The sequence below is a fragment of the Cucurbita moschata genome, unplaced genomic scaffold (assembly GCF_002738365.1).
Source record: "Cucurbita moschata cultivar Rifu unplaced genomic scaffold, Cmos_1.0 Cmo_Scf00005, whole genome shotgun sequence".
Lineage (NCBI taxonomy): Eukaryota > Viridiplantae > Streptophyta > Magnoliopsida > Cucurbitales > Cucurbitaceae > Cucurbita > Cucurbita moschata.
In genome coordinates, this window is record NW_019268521.1 from 4,115,089 (window position 1) to 4,134,195 (window position 19,107).

The 19,107-nt window shown below is 31.9% G+C and overlaps 4 protein-coding genes across 18 annotated transcripts in view; 3 read left to right on the top strand and 1 right to left on the bottom strand.

The window, feature by feature from the left end:
* The window catches only part of LOC111443303, a 12,815-nt gene extending 6,712 nt beyond the window's left edge, over positions 1 to 6,103 (top strand). For 2 of the 9 annotated variants that reach the window (XR_002710466.1, XR_002710465.1), the window contains exons 4-6: positions 107 to 386; positions 519 to 604; positions 703 to 3,280. Coding sequence is in view for 1 of the 9 variants with exons in the window: in XM_023081069.1 (XP_022936837.1) it covers positions 288 to 386; positions 489 to 593; positions 1,929 to 1,990; positions 2,875 to 2,877; positions 5,777 to 5,882 (375 nt within the window). In the remaining 8 variants the exon portion in view is untranslated. Of the gene's footprint in view, positions 1 to 106; positions 387 to 488; positions 3,281 to 5,776 lie in introns of those variants that run through there. The other 7 variants (XR_002710472.1, XR_002710471.1, XM_023081069.1 and 4 more) reach the window with 7 other exon arrangements.
* The window catches only part of LOC111443302 (MADS-box transcription factor 23-like), a 13,690-nt gene extending 3,331 nt beyond the window's left edge, over positions 1 to 10,359 (bottom strand). For 4 of the 7 annotated variants that reach the window (XR_002710464.1, XR_002710463.1, XR_002710462.1 and 1 more), the window contains exons 1-3: positions 10,251 to 10,359; positions 9,733 to 9,938; positions 1,017 to 1,095 (exon numbers count right to left, since the gene is read on the bottom strand). Coding sequence is in view for 4 of the 7 variants with exons in the window: in XM_023081064.1 (XP_022936832.1) it covers positions 1,017 to 1,095; positions 9,733 to 9,914 (261 nt within the window). In the remaining 3 variants the exon portion in view is untranslated. Of the gene's footprint in view, positions 1 to 1,016; positions 1,096 to 1,348; positions 1,503 to 9,732; positions 9,939 to 10,062; positions 10,188 to 10,246 lie in introns of those variants that run through there. The other 3 variants (XM_023081065.1, XM_023081066.1, XM_023081068.1) reach the window with 3 other exon arrangements.
* Positions 10,360 to 12,629: 2,270 nt separating this feature from the next.
* LOC111443198 (XIAP-associated factor 1-like) lies at positions 12,630 to 15,607 on the top strand. Its single transcript, XM_023080908.1, has 6 exons — positions 12,630 to 12,755; positions 12,825 to 12,939; positions 13,354 to 13,489; positions 13,716 to 13,853; positions 13,940 to 14,067; positions 15,221 to 15,607. The coding sequence occupies exons 2-6, from the start codon at positions 12,896 to 12,898 to the stop codon at positions 15,393 to 15,395; spliced, it is 621 nt and encodes a 206-aa protein (XP_022936676.1). The 5' UTR covers positions 12,630 to 12,755; positions 12,825 to 12,895; the 3' UTR covers positions 15,396 to 15,607.
* A 1,511-nt stretch (positions 15,608 to 17,118) lies between these two features.
* The window catches only part of LOC111443196 (probable rhamnogalacturonate lyase B), a 6,897-nt gene continuing 4,908 nt past the window's right edge, over positions 17,119 to 19,107 (top strand). The window contains exons 1-5 of the mRNA XM_023080905.1: positions 17,119 to 17,207; positions 17,367 to 17,488; positions 17,766 to 17,822; positions 18,149 to 18,262; positions 18,345 to 18,464. Of these exons, the coding sequence (XP_022936673.1) occupies positions 17,163 to 17,207; positions 17,367 to 17,488; positions 17,766 to 17,822; positions 18,149 to 18,262; positions 18,345 to 18,464 (458 nt within the window). The 5' untranslated portion in view covers positions 17,119 to 17,162. The remainder of the gene's footprint in view (positions 17,208 to 17,366; positions 17,489 to 17,765; positions 17,823 to 18,148; positions 18,263 to 18,344; positions 18,465 to 19,107) is intronic.

Below are 19,107 nucleotides of genomic sequence, written 5' to 3' on the forward strand. Positions count from 1 at the left end.
AAAAAAAAAAAAAAAAAAAAAAAAAAAAAAAAAAAAAAAAAAAACAATAGAGAGAACCTTTTTTCTATATTGTTTTCTTTTTTTATCTAAGAGCTGCTGAATGCAGCAAGAGAGGAAAGGGTAACGAAAAGAGAACGACCATTGAAGAGTGATGGAATCAATTGACGAATGGTAACAAGCAATTGGCGAAGGGACGATGACAGGTGGTGGCAAGCAATGAAAGCTGGGAGGAAAGGAGGAGAAGGGCAGTGGGACCAAGAGCTGTTGAACGAGGCAAGAGAGAAGAAATGAGGGTAAACGGTGACGGAAACGACCAACAAACCGACCGGCAAACAACGAAGGGACAAAAACCGGCGGCTGCTGTGCCATGCAAGGGGGACTTTAAGGTTTGTCATTTCATTATAACAAACAAAAAAAATACATTTTTCAGGTTTGTCATATTGCTATTTTTATGCGAACTGCTCTTTGTTTTATCTCTCTGGACTTAGATGCTGAATCATCTGTTTGATTTTGTTCAGCAACATCAATCGCTCAAGAATCCCAGATTCATGCTCTCACGACTGTTGTCTAGGATCTTTCTTTCAGCATGTCAGGTAAATAGAAGGTTTGTGTAACATCTCTTTTACGCAAAATAATTTGCATATATAATTTTAATGTTTGTCTCAATGAGGTATAAATATGTTCCTATCACCTTGACACTAGTATCGATGGGTACTAATACGTCCAAATTCACAATCATTCTGGATGCAAATAGCAAAGCCAGTAATTCACTAGGTCTGTTCTTCTTATCCTAGTCAAATTTCTAAACCCTCCTCTCCTCCCCACCCCCACATTCCACAACATACTCGTACTAGCAATAACTGTGATGTGTAATACCTATTAGTCATCATCGTATCAGAATCTTTACTAATAGGAAATCTAGTAATTTGTGTTTCAACAAACATACATGATTCTTTAGCTAATATGTCTGATATCCAGAGGAAAGGAAAAATAATAGTTCTTGTGCTAAAGAATACCTTGACTTCAGAAGTCGAGTTCCCAAGCTGATGGTGCTCCTCTTTTGTTTTATTATATCGTTCTATTAGTGTTTTCATGCTGGTAATACAATAAATAATCCATGAGTTAGAGATGGAAGTCCTCTTCCTATTTCATAAATGGATTATCATATGAAAAACATAATGATATTTGCAAGAAATGAAAATTTATTGGGAAGACATGGAAAGTTGAAAATTTAACAATTACCTTGCGAGCATTGTCAATAGGATGACCCTATTTACTCCTAGATTCCTTTTAATCTAGTTTTCCCAGATAGACCTAAACTCTTAATCTCATAAAATAGGCTCTTTACCTTTTCAAGATTCTCCTCAGAATTCTATGGAAGAACTTCAAATTTGCTGGTAGGTAGAATGAAATTTGTAGTCGCATGAGTACATTAGAGGGGTGGTAAATAAGGTTGCCTAACAATTGAACGAATCTTTTCATTAAAGAAAAACCTGAACTAAATCCAACGACCAGTTTATCCTACAATATCCAAAGTTTAATTCAAACAAGTAAATTTTAACAAGTTCACCTATTATGCAGATGGCAATGAAATAATATTCAGAACTATGTTCAAAACAATACATAGGTCAGCAATGAAATTTACAATTTATCAATGAATTCATATTAGAGTATGAACAGCAATTAAATTGAAGAGGTGGGATAGAGAGTTTAAACACAAATTTGCGACCTATGATGAAACCTAATTCTCAATGTGTCTCCATGAATATTTTAGTGCCAGCCAGTTCTTCTTTTGTTGCCTAACTTATTATATGGTGATATAGGTTAGCGAATGGGGCTTTGATAATTGAATATATTGTTTTTTCTAATCTGTAGAGGCATGCATCATGCACTTAAAATGTCTTTCAGTTGAATGATGCAAATTTTAGGTATCTACACTATGGAGTGTCAAGTTGCTCAAAGTAAAGGATTCCTTGCACTCATCGGTCAGGTATGCCTACATATTCTTAAATCTTCCATGTGTTAGTTGTATGATTTAAACCCTAGAATGTTTAATCTGAGTTAACGTAAAATTTTATGTGAATATTTATGGTGCACTCTTTTACCCTCTTTGTTTTGCCAATCATCTTGCTAGTTACAGAAACAGAGAAATTCATTAAACTGAAAACATGACAAAAAAAAAAATTAAAGATAAGAGTATCTCGTAGAAAATTATGATTATAAGGTTCACTTGGGAAATCTTCTGTTTTACATAGGAACTTCATCAACGAGATAGAACTGTAAGACAAAAGCTAAAGGAGTTGCAAGAATCTTCTTCCATTGGCACAAACCACTCAGAACCATTACAAAGACCCAATAACGAACAACAAAAACACTTGAGCAAACAAAACAAAGTGAAACTTGCAAAGAAAGAGTCTAAATAACCAAACGCAACCTCAATGGCCGCCCTCAGAAAACAAAGAAGACAACGTCTGAGAACCATAGAACTCTGAAACAAAAGGCCTGAAAACAGAGCCAAATAGAAAAATAGAGGAAAAACTAAGATTCCTCAACCAAATAGAAAAACCTGACCCCATAACACCAAGAGATAATCACTGAACCCAAACCTCAAGAGAACAAACAAACATCAAAAACAAATTCCTTGTAAGTTCATGGAAGGAATTGTACGCATCTCAAGACCACAAGCATTTATAAAAGGATATGACTGATGCATTAGTAGAGGTAACAAAAATTCAGTTTTTCCGAATGACCTGCTCTTCATTAAAAAGAATCTTCCATTCCCTTCCCTTCTATCTACAATGCGCAGAAAATGGTCTTAATGGCATAGAGCCTCATTCATTCTTATGTAAAAAATCCTCAAAGCTTCATACTTAGGAAGTCAAAGAAATAGGAAATAATATAAAGATTCTCGAGATGAGATTTGTATGAAAGGAACCAGGTATACAACTTTCAAGCTCTCCTATCTATCCTTGCCCTTACCAGTTAGCATACAAACATCAAACATACCCATAAGAGAAATTCACACCTTGACTTCTTCATATGAAGGTTTCTTCCTAGATAATAGATTAAGATTTCAAGGCAGGCTAAGAGATGTAGTCTTAAAACCTCTTGTTACCAAAAGGCCCAGTCTTAGGAAATCTTCACAAAAATAAACCAAACCCCTCTCATTGGTTCATTAAAGGTCTACAACAATTACCGTTGACTCTAGCAATTCGAAGATGGTAAATAAAGAATATATTCATAACGTCGTGAATGGATTCATCTGCAATTTTAAAGGGCAGCCAAAGAAGAGGAATCAAAACAAAACCTGAACCAATTACATGGGCCCTATACAATATTTACAACAATTCTTAGAAACATTAATGAAAACGGGGGGGCATTAAACTTGGTGAGAGGCCTAATTTCTTCCTAGGGCCTACGCCTCAGAAATCTTTTCCTACTCCTCTCAAGTTAAAATGCCCCATAAAATGGAAAAACAAGCAACGCACAAAAGATATTGTCTCTTATACCCAATAAACAAAACGCTTATCATTAAACAATAATTCGGTTACAAGCCAAGCCAAAATCAAAGGACTCCTAAAGAACTTTATAAAATGGCCAAAGTATATGATTTAGATCCTCAAGTACTTATCTTTAAAGAATCCACCACTACGACCCCAACGATATGGACGAATTCCTCTTCCATATGGTCCGTAGTGTTAACTCCAGTTCCAACTTCCACAATTAAGCGAATAGAGAGTGCCTAGACGAATGGAGACCCGATCAAAAATGGAAGAAGAGCTAAATTAAAGCCCCCCCCCCCCAAGACGGATTGGAGGTCAAACACAAACCTGATATTACGGTTATCTAAACAACCTGATATAGAAAAGCCAATGAGAGGTTCACTGTTTTTCAAACAATTGGAAGGGAACCTCCCCCAAATTTTGCTCTTCCTAAGAGACGTTCCTGAAGATCTCTATACACCTAATTTAATTTAAAATAGAAAACTGCTCTCCAGATAAGCATGTTTTGACTTGTTCAAGTTGTTAGATGATATATATATATATTTTAATTTGATAAGAGTTGTGTTTTTAGTTTTTTCTGTTTTCTAAAATCATATTCTTTGTTAGTTTAGAAATATATCATTCATCAAAATGTTACTAGTCAATATATATACTAGACTAAAAAATGATAAAAATTGTATTAAAAAAATCTGACAAACTCTAGGCCATACATTTTGATTTTTTTTTAAGATTCACTTTTTGTATCGAAAAGATAATTCATATTCAAGTGTTTTATAATTTTGTACTTGGCAAGTTATTTATTCATATTCAAGTGTTTTTTTTTTAAATAATAGTTTGTTTTCAACTAGATAAAATGGTATGATAAAAATTATATACACACATGATAATAGAACATGATTGTTTACTTTTACATTTTTTTAACAAAATAAACTTCCATGTATTTTTCTTTTAACTTTTTATTGTGTTTATTCTTTTTAAGAATAAATGCATCTGGCCGGTAATAATTTGTTTATTCGCTATATATTTTTAGATGCAGGTCCAACTTATTAAATTTAAACATTGAAGTATTAAACCATAAACCATTTTTTCTCAATTAATACCATGACGATGAGTATCCACCATTTTTGTTGATTAATTTTAATATTTAGTTATAGTTAAGATCTGATTAAAAGAACCTAACTCATAAAACATGAAATGAAATTTAGACACTTGGAATATATGTAGCTCTAGCTTTTCTTGGTGAAAAATATTATGTGATCTTTCCTATAATTGTATCATGTAATGATGTGATATTATGTGATCTTTCCTCAAGTCAATCTGAATTGTTATCTTTTTCATTTCTGTGAATATTTGAGAAATTTTAAACAGCGTATATACTTTTTTTTTTTTTTTTTATAATTATGATGAATTTATTTTTATATTTTATTTCTTATTTTCATTATATGCCTCTATAACTCGGGTGTTATCCTACAAGTACGTGATTTTTTTCCATTGTTTTTAGCGTTTTCTTTTCTTTTCTGAAAAATAAATTTGTTTGATAATCACAACTTACAATTTGAAATTTTTTTGAAATTATAAAAAAAAAGTTTTGAAAAACACAATGAAGCAAGTTTTCGTAAGCAGACTTCTTTTTTTTTTTATATGTTCTCTCAATTTCCTTTTTTCTTCTCTTAATTCTCTGTCTATGTTTGGTGTTGCTCTTATTGCTTTTCTATATCTATCTGTATACTTTTTTTCATTCTAAGTTTTCTCTTCTAAATTGTTTGTGCTTATTTATCTCCTCTACTTGAAAGTTCTCTAAAATTTTCCCCCAAGTTTGATTTCTAACATATGACTTCTTTCTTTTTTAACCGTTTTTACAAAACTAAAACTAAGACTTTGTTAGAATCATTTGATTTTATATTTTTGTTTTTGAAAATTAAGTTATAAATAAAAAATGTAACAATTTTTTCAAATGTTATTTATGTAGGCAAACTCTTGTATCTATAATTTTTTCTTTTTTGCTTTGTTATCTTCTTTGATCAAGTTAAGTTTTGAAAACTTTTAAAATATTTATTTTGTTTTTGGAATTAGATTAAGAATTCAAATGTAATTGAAATTGTTAGGAAGTTATTAAATATTTATTTCTTTTGTTTTTAAAAAGAGACCATAACTTGGAAATCGAAATATTTATTTCCAATTCATTAGCTGTTATGAGGATATGAGCTTTTAGAATAGCCGTTACTAATGGGAAGAGTGAAGCCATTTATTATTGATACTGGCTATGATTTTAGGAAGCTGTATTGGGAAGAAGTGGTTTCAAATGTTTTTTCCCCTCATTTCGTCTATTTGTTTTATCAGGGAGAAATAACCTATTTTTTGGTTATATGGTACGTGTAGTAATCAGAGATTGGTTGTTGATTTCTCTTTTTCCTTCTTTAGATAATAGACCTTTTTCCCCATTTAGATTTTTGTAACTTGTAACTCGGCACTTCTAAGGATCTTTTCTATTTAATACATTTTGTAGAATTATTTTATACCTTTTTAATGAATTGTATAGGTTTAAGGCCTTGGAGAACAAGTTTACATCTATTTACAATATGTTCAAATTGGTTGGAAAACGTAGGGCGGGTTCGTTTAATTAATTTAGGTTAAGTTTTTCAAATTATTCTTAAAATTTTGCTGATATTTAATCATAAATCTAATATTACTTTTAAAGTTTTTTTATACTATCGTTTTAAAATATGAATTTAAATTGTTGATTTAAAAGTGCATATGCATTGAAAAAAATAGAATTTATATCAAATGATAAATAAAATAATAAAAGTTTTAATATGTCCTTACTAATATATCAAAAGAAAAAGAAAATACAAGACAGAAACTTAAAAATAATTTCAATAAAATGAGATGCAATGATTAATTTCTACATTCTGTCATGTCACTTCTAATAAACTTTAAAAAATGTATTATGATAATAATATCATACATTCATTAGTTAAATTATGTGTTAAGTCTTCACCTTTACGTTTGTGCTTACTTGGTATTTTTTAGATTATTTAATGAAATTTTAAAATCCCTAAAGTTTTAATTTTATTTTAATAGATCATAACAAAAGTTTAAAAGTTTAATTAGAATCCTATTAAACATAGGATTTACTTTTATATTTAATATTTAATAAATTCATTAAGTCTTCATCTATACATTTCTCATGAATCTTTTAGACACAAATTTAATGGCTTTAATTTGTAATTTAATATTTTTCATTAATTTTCTCTCTTATATTTAAAATTTCTAACTGTATTTTACTATTTTTGGAGATTTTCTCTTAAAAATAGTTCTCTTAAAAGTTATCTAAAACCTTTTCTTTTTTAAAAAAAGAATACTAGTGTAGTTTCTCTTTAGTCATACGTGAGAGTTTTCCTTATGTTAAAGACTAACATAACTTCACTGTCTCCAAATATCAACATTTAGACGTGTAGCTAGGTTCTCTAGGTTCTCAAGGGTTAGACTTGTGGAGACCCTAAAACAGAGATAAAAGGTGGGGATGGTGGGGAAGATTGATATAAATTTACTATCTATTTACAATATTCCTAAGATTCCAACTTTTTTTCCAAAATATATATCTATATATTGGACATTGACCAATCAATAATCCAACCTTCTTTAGGAATTAAAAAAAAAAAAAAAAAGCCGGAAGTTTGATTAAATTTTTGCATATTTGTGCAAAATTATTAGTGGAAGCTGGAAAGTAGGTTGGACAGCTAAACATCTAAGTTTTTCCATTTATCCAACAATCCCTTCACCTTTTCTCTCTCCTCGTACCTCGTATAGATCAGCTTTTTGTGAGCGAATAAAGTTGAAAGGATGATCCCTCTCAAGAACACCTTGGAAGGACCCCATCTATCATAAATCTAAAATTTACTAACTCGTCAACGTGACATGGAGGAAGAGGGTACATAGAGTAGTCCACTACTTTGAGTTTTAAAGATAGCTCCTTTAGTTCGAATATCTTTACTTGAGGTAAGAATTGATAGTTCGTTCTTTATGACTTGTATATGAATTCAAAATAATTCTAAGTTGACTTTAAGGTACTGTAAACAAGTTCTAATTGAATTACATTCAAATTTCAATAACTAATTACGTGAGAATTAAATCTTATAAACTTTTTTAACGTGCTATAAAATAACGAGAACAGGTTCATGAAGAGTGATTGGATTGATGTTAGTTTCTAATGAGTGAGATGATGATTCACAAAAAGTGGAGATGACTAGCTGAATTGAATTAAACCGACTTAATATTGAAAGACACTATGAAAATCACGATTAAAGATAATACCTTAATCGTTATGTGTTGTGTATTGTGCTCAGATTTTTAAATTTTTTCCTATTTCACTCCTACATATACATTTTTTTCTCTTTTTCTCAATATACATATACTATTTCTTCCAAATTTCTTAAAAAAAAAAGAAAAAAAACAAAGAAGAAGAAGAAAAGAAAGAGAAAGAGAAAAAAAAAAAAGAAAAGGGAAAACCAAACATTATTTTTCAATTGAAATAGCAAATAAAATTGATCAGCTAAAAGACCTTAGTAACATTACTCTAGTTTCAAACAAAATATATACTTCGGTAAATGTATGAAAGCTTGTAATTAAGAGAAAAAAAAAAGAGAGAGAAAGAGAGAGAGAGGGGACTAATTCAAGTGAAAGTTGAGACTATACGCTAAACCAAGATTTTTTTTTTTTTTTTTTTTAAATAACCAATACTCAATAAAAATAGCTTGTGAAATGATATTCAACTGTCCAACTTAATGGCCAATCTAAATATCTTTCACTTGAATGTGTATTTTCGATGAACAAATCTAAATATATTTTCGACAAACAAATCGGACGAAAAAAAAAAAAAAAAACTGACCAAGAAGAAGACAAAAAATCTGCACCGCCTTTTAATGTAATACTCGAATGCAATTTATTTTAAAAGCAGAAAACAAAAATTAGAAAATTTATTCTCAAGGGTAAACTGTACACACAAACCGAACCACACAACATGCAAACTATGTGAGACAGCCAGACGAACTTCTGTCCATGCCTTATCCTATTTCATAGAAGTGGTTATCCTTAGGGGCTAAAGCTATTGCTCGAACCATGCTTCTTTGTTCTTTGAGAATATAACACTTTTGAACCTACAGAAGGAGGCATTAAGGTCTAACCGTAAGTAGTTATGAATGTGAGGTCAGAAACTACGCTTTCTTTTATTTCTACACTCTTACCTTATATAAGATCTGGTCCTTCAACTCCAACAGTTGAGTTTAGAATTAATTCTGAGTCGAACTATAACAGTTACAGATGGAATAGTGTACTGTTGACCATTTTATTGTATCCAACTCGGGAGGCATAGATGGAGCTACATTGACGGATCAATTAGGCCGTGCAGATCCCACTTTAACTAAAATTAGCACAGAAATCCACTCTTCCAACAATTGTTAAACCAATTTCACCTGGCGTCCGTTACAATGAAACTGATTATATGGTGCGAAACGATCTGGTTATCCAGCTTCCAGATCGTGCACGACCTTCATCTCCATCGGTCGAGTTAATGCACTCATTACTTATAAGAGAATGTACATATTTCCTCGCATGATCTAACTATATTTCTCAGAAGTAGCATCAATTTTCTCGGATAAGCCACATGCCTCTCTGATAAAAATGCCGATGAGCATTCTAACCCTACACTTCCGATTATAAACCACCTGTTCTGATGATACTTATGTTGCAACACTGGAGATCTATTATCGCTGCAACTCATCCTAAAGCGAGGCATAAACTAATTAAGTATCTAAGGACACTTGCTATTCCAATCGAGGTTATGAGCGGAGTAGTTTAAAGCTGAAACCGGAGAATTTTCTGCGATAGATAGTTAAAGCAAATGACAGAACTGAGCCTCATAAAATAACAAAAACGAACAAAGATTGACCTGAAACCAAAAGACTACGGCTCTAGAATTCCTATTTCTCAGTGTGCACACGTCGTATTTTACGATAAAGCATCAGTCATAATCGTGATTCAAGGTGCACACTCGCCAATGAAATGAATAAAAATTAGATAAATTAAATAGAGCGATGCTACCAATGTCTTGTCGCACTAGGTATTAATCTATTATACTGGAGTACGGAAATGAAGCAATTATTCAGACTGAAAAAAAGCAGAAGAAAATAGAGGCAAACAGTAGAAGAAGCAGAAGATGAATATATAGAACCTGGAGCTGGAGTATTCGTAGAGTTTGTTAGTGCTGGAGAAGATGATGACTCCAACATCGGCGTCGCAAAGGATCGCCAGTTCTTCCGCCTTCTTCAGCAGTCCGCTCCTACGCTTTGAGAAAGTCACTTGTCTGCTCGTCGAATTATCGATCCTCCTAATTACAATCTTGCATCTCCCCATGCTTAGATCCGCCACTCGTTTCTTCTATCCATTTTTCGGAGAAAGTTACAGAAAATAAGCGAAACTCCAATAAATTTCACAAGTAACAAGCTACAAAGAAGATCACAACAAAATCTAAAAAAGGAAACGAAAGAAAGGCTCTAAACACTTTGTTTTTCCTCGATATCGCACATCAAGGATACAGATACGAATTTACGGCATGCGATCAAAAAGAAAACAGAAGAAAATACTCCGATAACAGATGAAAAACGACGGACATGAAAACGAAAAAGCGAAGCAATCATGAAAGAACGTGAGAGAAAATGCGCAGGAAATTTCCAGGAAATGGTAACTTACTTTTGCGGTTGAGTGCGGAGCTGGTACGAATCAAGACAAAGAGAGATCAAACAGAATCAACGCTTTTCTACTGAGCGTTGTACTGAAACAGATTCACAGCATTTATCTGCACAGCGCCATATACGGAAAGGGTCTGCGTCCTTATATTGTGAATACTCTGGGGTTTTTATCTAGTGTGGCAAAAACCACAGGCGACTTCATATTTAGGACACGTGGCCCAATCAAATCTCGACATATTTATCTGTTTTTTTACTCGAAGTTCGAGTCGTCCGTGATATTGATCATCTACGCGTGGGGCTATAGCTCTAGGATACGGACACTGTTAAACTAGAGAAATTACTATTAAATTTTTGAGTAAATTTCTAAAATCTCAATTATACCTTAAATTATTAAACTTTTAAAATGGTAAAAAAAAATATATATATATATATAATTTTTTTTGTAGTTAAAATAAAAATTGAAAGCATGACATTATTTATAACTCATTCACATGGATAGATGTGATATAAAAAAATATAAAAATTGATTATGTAAATGAAATAAATAAGAAAAAATAACGATTATCTTAAAGTTTTATATAGTTCTAAATAAACACGAATAATCCTATGGAATTTTCATTTTTTTTTAATAATTTTAAATTTTATTTATAATTAGAAAATAAAATTAAAAGGATAGAAAAGTTTAAATAATTAATTAAAACCAACCGAGGATATATGTAAATAATGTAAATAAATAAACGTGTATTTAATTTAATGGTATTGGTAACTTATAAAACCATATTTTACCTTATATATTATTAATGTTTACTGTTTCCAATTTTCTAACATTTAAATATGAAAGTAAATCTATTGCCAACTTTTATAATTAATTATATTTATGGTTTAAAATTTTGGGTAAATTTTTTCGGCCGCTAAAGCCTGACGTTCCACTAAAGAACCCCACCGTGAATAAGTACAATACGCAAAATGGGAAGAAAAGTTTCTCTATTATTCATATATTATTTAAATTAGGGACGTGGTAAGAAGACAGTCACATCACGTGGGCCACGTCGGCACCTCCACTTTCTTTTGTGCGGATGGGAAAAGGAAGAATAATGGAAACAACAGCAGTGTCTATTTGAACATTTTAAGGTTTCTAAAATTGGGAAATCCCGAAATCCCACGTGTCACGTCTTCAAACCTTTTCTCCAACTCACATTCCGGATCCCCGTTCATCCACTATTCCTACGAAATCATCCATCCTTGAAAAACGAACATATATACCATTACCTTTCTCCATTTAATTTATTAATATTATTATTACTCTCTCTCAAATATCATTTGTGTTTTTTTTTTTTTTTTTTTTACCAATATTTTCAATAAATAAATTAACTTGAATTTTTGAATTTCAAATCTACCTTCTAATTTAACTTAATCAATAGTATCTTTATTTTCTCAATTTAAGATTATATTTTAATAATCTTTTCTAAAATTATAATTTCACACTAACAAAGAGGAGATTTGCCAAAAATAATTGGGCTTGAATGGAGTTTAGGCCCAGCCCGTAGGCCCATATTCTTTTTAAAAAGAAAATATTAATGTTCGCTTATGATTATTTCATATTTTATGTATCTATGCACACGTAACACCTTCACGATCCTTTTATGTGGTTGAATGAGTAAATAAAAATAATTATGATGAAAACGGGTATAGTTTAGTGATAATTTATATATATTAAAGATGTTTATGAGTAATGTTAGGATCGTTTCATGAATGGGTAGTAATCTACTTCCTATTTCAATGTTCAAAATACATATTAATTTATGAGGATTGATACTAAATTCCGTGCATAAATTTATTTGATTTTTAAATATTCGTTTTAAAAAAATTTAATATATACTTTTTCATTATTTTTATTTAAAAAAATGTGAAACATTTTAATAATTTCAATAATATTTTATAACAAAAAATTTAATGTAATGTTAAATATAAATTCTAAAATCAAATAAAAATAAATAAAATTGTTATGAAAAAAAAAATCTCAACAAATTTTTGTTTTAATTTAAATAAGCGAAAAAAAATTAAATTAAAAATTAAAAATGATAAATGAGATTAGATAAATTGGGAATATCTTAGAAAATAAATTTTGAATTAATGAAATTAGATAAATAGTAAATAATAATATTTACAAAATTTTATGATTTCAAAATTATCAGTTACATTAAATCTATTTTAAAAGCGATATTAAATGTATCTGGATGGAAAAGCAGTTGAGCTATAGTTTATTCTAATTAATTTATTTTAGTTAATAATTATTTTTATTATTCCTATTCTCATAAGGAAAGGGAATTATAATATATATATATAATGGAATGGTAAAAGTATTTAATAGACGCTGAACGAACATTTTTTCTCCTTTGGTAAAGGGTGGGTGAGGGTCTTCGTTCTTGAAACTCATTCACTTAATTGAAGTACTTGAATACAAGTCGGTCCTCGAAAAGTTATCGATCCGCGACTACAATTTCTTGTAATTTTCATTCAATCTAAGAGTCTTTCCATTTTATCCTCTTTTTGATCTCCTCAAATTTCTCTGCAGGGCTTCAATTCTCATTCCCCTAATTTTGACATAATCGGACCTTGAACGACGATCGTCTACCTTCCGTCACGATGGCAGTTGCATCTGAAGAGACCACAAGCATATGCAATCACTGGTATTGTAATTCTGGACGGATGTGTATATATATATTTTTTTTTCGGCAAGAGATCTCTTGATTAGAAATTTTATTTCAATTTATTTTATTTCTGGCGTTGATTTTTGTTGATGTCTCTGTCAATCGCGATTATCGTTTGTGATTGTTTCGGAATTTCGATTTATTCCTTTCAATTGTGTTTGAGATTAGATTGTTTTGGGGGATAGAACTCTCATACAATTTAGGCACAAATCTGCCAAGGCAGGATCGTTATTTTGTTTTTTTGATTTGGAAAAAGAACTGTTTGGTAAGAATTTGAATCGCCTGATTATCTTTTCTTCTTCGTGATGAATTTGTTATCTGATCCCTTTCCTAGCAGTTGTTCTTCTATTGTGATGATCTGGATGGTAAATGCTTTTATTTCTCCATTTACAGCGGCAGAGACATTCCGTCGGCAAATATCGATCTGCATTCTGTTCATTGCGCGCGGAATCTAGAAAAATGTAAAATATGTGGCGATATGGTTCCTAAAAGACATGCGGAGGAACATTATCTGAACACTCATGCTCCCGTACGATGATTTTTCTTTCAAACTTAGTAAATACCATGGCATTCATATTCTATAGTGCATAAATGAAAGCATAACATTAAGCTTGAGGGTTATTATATTTTCTTTAGATTGCCTTGAGAAGATTCTGCAGCATACAAATTCTCTCTTAAGACTGTTTTGATAAGAATTAGTGGTACTACTCTTACTTTTTGGAATTTCAAGTGCTTATGACCTTATGTTTGGACAGGTTTCCTGTTCGCTGTGTAGCGAGACCATGGAACGGGACATTTTAGCCATTCATAAAGGCGAAAACTGCCCTCAAAGGATTGTTACTTGCGAGTTCTGCGAGTTCCCATTGCCAGCAGTAGATTTGGCTGAGCATCAGGTATGACAAATATTGAATTTGTAGTCAAATGAGAATTTCAAAAGCGATCTCCCTGTTATACCTTTGTTGGTGGTTCAAATGTACAGGAAGTATGTGGTAACCGGACCGAACTTTGTCATCTGTGTCGTCGATATATCAGACTACGAGAACGATATAGCCATGAAAATAATTGCAAGGGTGTCACAGCTGCAGATACCGTTGCTGAATCTTCCAGGTATTTCAATTTGCAATTCTTGAAAGTATTCAACTTATTCTATACTGATGACTGCCATCTCTCATTGAGCCCCATAGAATGTCGATTTTTGATGCTATATGCAGTTGGTAGTGCTTAGTTTAAGGTTCTGTATAGTTATCCTATGGCTATGGCTTTCTTCTTGTGGATATCGAAAACCATGGAAATTTTAGATACCCTCTTCCATGGATTTCTCTGCCCTCTCTTTTCATTATCATATATTAATTAATGTTGATCAATTGGTTATTTAATCTGTCTTAGTATTCATTTGTTACTTCTATAAATACATTTTGAAATTAAATATCTGAACTTTTCAGTCTCAATCTTCACTCATCAAGGAAAAACCAAACCTTTTCACAACTATAGATGTAACCTCCCTTTTCCTTCTAGGCTTCCCTCCAAGGTTTTAAAACGCGTCTATTAGAGGGAGGTTTCCATACCCTTATAAGTAATGTTTCGTTCCCCTCTCCAACCGATGTGGGTTCTTACAATCCACCCCCTTTGGGGACCAGCGTCCTCGCTGAGACACCTCCTGATGTCTGGCTTTGATATCATTTGTAACAGTCTAAGCCTACTGTTCGCAGATGTTGTCCTCTTTGTACTTTCTCTTTTGGGCTTCCCCTCGAGGTTTTAAAATGCATCTACTAGGTAAAGGTTTCCACACTCTTATAAGAAATGTTTCGTTTCCCTCTCCAAACGATGTGGGATCTCACACAAGATGAGTTCCATGGATTCAAGTGCTAAATCTGAAACTTGCACTTTATTTGAAAACATCTCCCTGGTCTTTTGTAAACTTAAACTTCGGCAATAAATGAGTCTTGATGGTATTGTACACGAGTGCCCTGTAATTTGTGTGTTCTTTGTTCTTCCTTCTTCTCAACGGAATGACGAAGGTTAGCATCGTTACATGGCGCACCGATGTGCCTATGCTGCCACTAGGGTTAGCTTCCAATTTATACTGGGTCGGTTAGGAATATACCAGATCGAATGAACTTATAGTATGTGGGTATGATTCGTGGTACAACTTTGAACTCAACCCTCAGTTTTTTACTCACGTTCATAACTTTTCTTATTCTATATGTTCAGTTTGTTATCTTCTAATAACGTGCTTAATCATTCTAAACTGTATCTGAAGGGATGTGGGGGCAGCTCCAGAAAGAGATCAAGTTAGAGATCGAGGCGCTCGACGAAGACAGCCACAGGAGTTTTCTACCCGACGTCTTATATTCACTATTGCGATAACGGGCATTGCCGTTCTACTAGGATCGCTATTTTTCCAGAGAAAGGCCGAGAGCAACATCGTGCACTGATCGATGGTAAGCTTACCATAGATCCTACGACTTCCATTTTTCTGCAGCAAGAATATCAGAACACTGCTGTAAACTTATGAAACACATGGGCGGATAATTTGATTATGGCCTGATGCTCTGCCTCCTCTGCTCTTTGGGGGATTTTATTTATGTTCGTTGGAATTACGTGGGAAGAAAAAGTAAATTTAATTTACAAATTTAATTCCTAGCGATTTTTTTTTTACTTTTCACTTTGTTATTAGCGTACTGAATGAGTTCCCATTTTGTGAATATTTGGTTTTTTAAGAGATAAATATAATTGTTCCTAAAATTGCTACTTTTTAAATGTCAAGAATTTAGAATCTGCCATTGTCAGAACTTTTTTTTTTTATAAGAATAATATATATTCTTTTTATATAATGATAATAATAATACTAATAATCGGAGGTAAATTAGGAAGGAGACAACATTAAATTTTAATCTTTTAATGTTTTTTTCAATCCGACTTGTGTTTTTGTTCCACCTGTTTGCCACGTGGTTGCTTTTTGAATAATAAACTTTGTTTTTTTTTAATATAATTATGAATTTATTTATTTACAGAAGAATTCTTAGAAGAAAAAAATAAATATAAAATTAAAAATGTTATTGTTTATGAAAAGTTGTTGATCCATCTTTAGAGAGAAAAAAAACTAGTAAATTGATTATTCTATCATAATTATTTTTAATTAATTAACTAATAATTAATATTAATAACTTAAAAGTCAGTATTTTTAAAAATTTAGACAGAAATCTTAAATCTAGATATTTAAAAAAAAATTAAATTTAAAATCCAAGATATAAAAATAATATTTTAAAATTCAATTATATATCAAATAACAATTTAGTGACCAAAATAGTATTTTGTTGATAATTATTATTAATATTGTTTATAATTGATGATGTCACTCGAGATCAATTGGATGCATATTGATTAATTTAAAATAGTCGAATTCTGTTATTGATAATATTATTTAACAATTATTACTAATAATTGTTAAATAAACTGGCAAAATCGTTGACATGGATAATAATCTATATATCTCATTTACTACTTTTAAAATTATTATAATTTGAAGCTATTTCCAATAATTCACTTCTTAAATTGCTTGCTTAGATGCAAATGTCCCCCCAAACGATGCTCTCTCCCCCAATGAATATCGCTTATCTTGGGGTTGCACTGTCCGTTGACTGGCTCTAATATTGTTCGCATTATTCGGTGACTAACTCTATTATCATATGTAACAGTCCAAGCCTATCGCTAGCAAATATTGGATCTGGTGACTAGACTTGATACTATTTGCAGTAGTCAAAACTCATTGATAGATATTGTCCGTACTGTTCAGTGACTAACTCTAATATCATTTGTAACAGTTCAAATACACTGCTAGTAGACATTATCTGCTTTGAGCTGTTGCGTATCTCTGCCAGCGTTACGATTTTAAAACACGTTGCTAAGGAGAAGTTTTCACTCCATTATAAGGAATGCTGTTTTTCATCTTTCTTTTGTCTGTGCTGTCGAGAGTAGATTAGAAAACACTTAAAACTTTTATTCAAGAAAAATCTAACCAAAAGAAATAAATTTCTTTGAAGTCTTCCAACTTCCCATCCTTTCCTTCAACTCCCAGATTCATAGTTTTGAAATTAAATGTACAAAACAAAAAATGGCACTATAAATATTGCCTTTTCCTAACTGAAAATGTTGTCATTTCATAAAATCCAACAACTTCTGGGGTTTAGCCTTTGTTGAGAATGGCCGATCAGTCGATACTCCAATTGGATATTCACGATCATCACGTAAGTCACAATTCTTTCTCTGACACTAATTTTGAAATGGTAAAAATCACTTTAAAACATGTTTTTTAACCGTTCAAAATCATTTCTATGAAAATTACGTTTAAAAGTAATTGATTTTGAATGATGATTTTAACCATCCCAAAATCGCTCGGGCTGCAGGTAGTCATGGACAATGGTATACTGGCAGTGACACTGTCGAAGCCATATGGGAATGTTACAGGGATAAAATACAGCAGCATTGACAACGTTTTAGAAGTTCGTGATAAAGAGGCTCATAGAGGGTTGATTTCCTTTACTGCTATCAATTATCATGCCTCTTTTATCATTTTTCTACTTAATTCCAAACCATATGGTTACTCGTGTGAGACGAACACGACTCTCCACAATAGTATAATATTATCCACTTTGAGCCTAATCTCTCATCACTTTGTTCTCGGCTTCCCAAAAGGCCTCAGAGAGTATTTCTTGATTATCAACCCATCAATAGTCCCTAAACTAGCCGATTTGTGACTTTCATCATCCAACAACTCGGATTTATGAATGAAGTATATGACTCAGGTACTGGGACCTCGTGTGGAACTCTGGCACACCAGGAACGACAGGAACGTTCGACGAGTATGTCAGAATTCATATTAATTATTAATTTAAAATTTTAATTTCAAAAGTTTTAACAGCAACCTTAAAAAAAGTTTTAACAATTAATAAATATGAAACTCTCGGTTTTAAATATACGTGTGAACTTTGGAAAGCATGATTTTGCTTTTAAATTAAAAAAAAAATTAATTTTTTCACGATTAATTTATAGACATAAATAATTTATGGGCACTTTAATTAATTAATTTCTTTAAATTTATTTTAAGATATTTCTTATTACACGATATTCTTTAAAGCTTTTATTAATTAAATTGCTTTAACGTGCTAAATATTTAAAATTGTTTCAGGATGAGAGGAAAAGAATTTGAAGTGGTCGTGCAAAATGAGGAACAAATAGAGCTCTCATTCAAAAGGAACTATTCATTTAAGGACAAGGAGGTTCCATTAAACATAGACAAAAGGTGGCTTCAACTTTTGCCCTAATTAACCCAATTTTTTTGAATAATAACCTGAAAATAAAGCTTATGCAAGTTCCTTTTTCAGGTTCATAATGCTTCGTAACTCCTCTGGATTCTACTCTTACGCCATCTATGAGCACTTGAGGGAATGGCCGCCATTCAACCTTCCTCAAACCCGGATTGTGTTTAAGCTAAGAAAAGACAAGTACGACCCGATACACTCCCGCGCTCGTATGTTTCTAATTCCTATATATTTAGAAGAGAGAATTTCATTGACGATGAAACGAAAGGAACTCTCGAGTTCCCATCACCTATGTTCGTTACAAAAGAACATGTCAATAGAAATCGAACGAAGATGAAAAGCCTGGAATGATATCGAATCTAAAAATTTATCTATTTTCGAGAAAATATGTTAGATCCCGCTTCGGTTGGACAGGGAAACGAAACATCTCTCTAATAGATGCGTTTTAAAACCGTAAGGCTGATGGTGATACATAATATGGTAAAGCTGATAATATTTGTTATAAATGGTGCTCTGTGTGGTGTGCCAATGAGGACGTTGGGCCCTCAAAAGGGGGTGGATTGTGAGGTACACATCGGTTGGAAAGTAAAACGAAACATCGAGTGTGGAAACTGTCACTAACAGACGCGTTTTAAAACCATGAAGCTGACGGCGATACATAACGAGCCAAAACATCCCTAAAAAACGTTGCATTTCTTTCGCACTATAGAAGGGATGACCCGCAAAAGCTCCCGAAATTCTTACCTAAAAACGAGATGCCTCCAAAGTTTAGGGTGGGCATTTTCGGTTCTAATGGTGATGTTTTTTTTTTTTTTTTTTTTTTTTT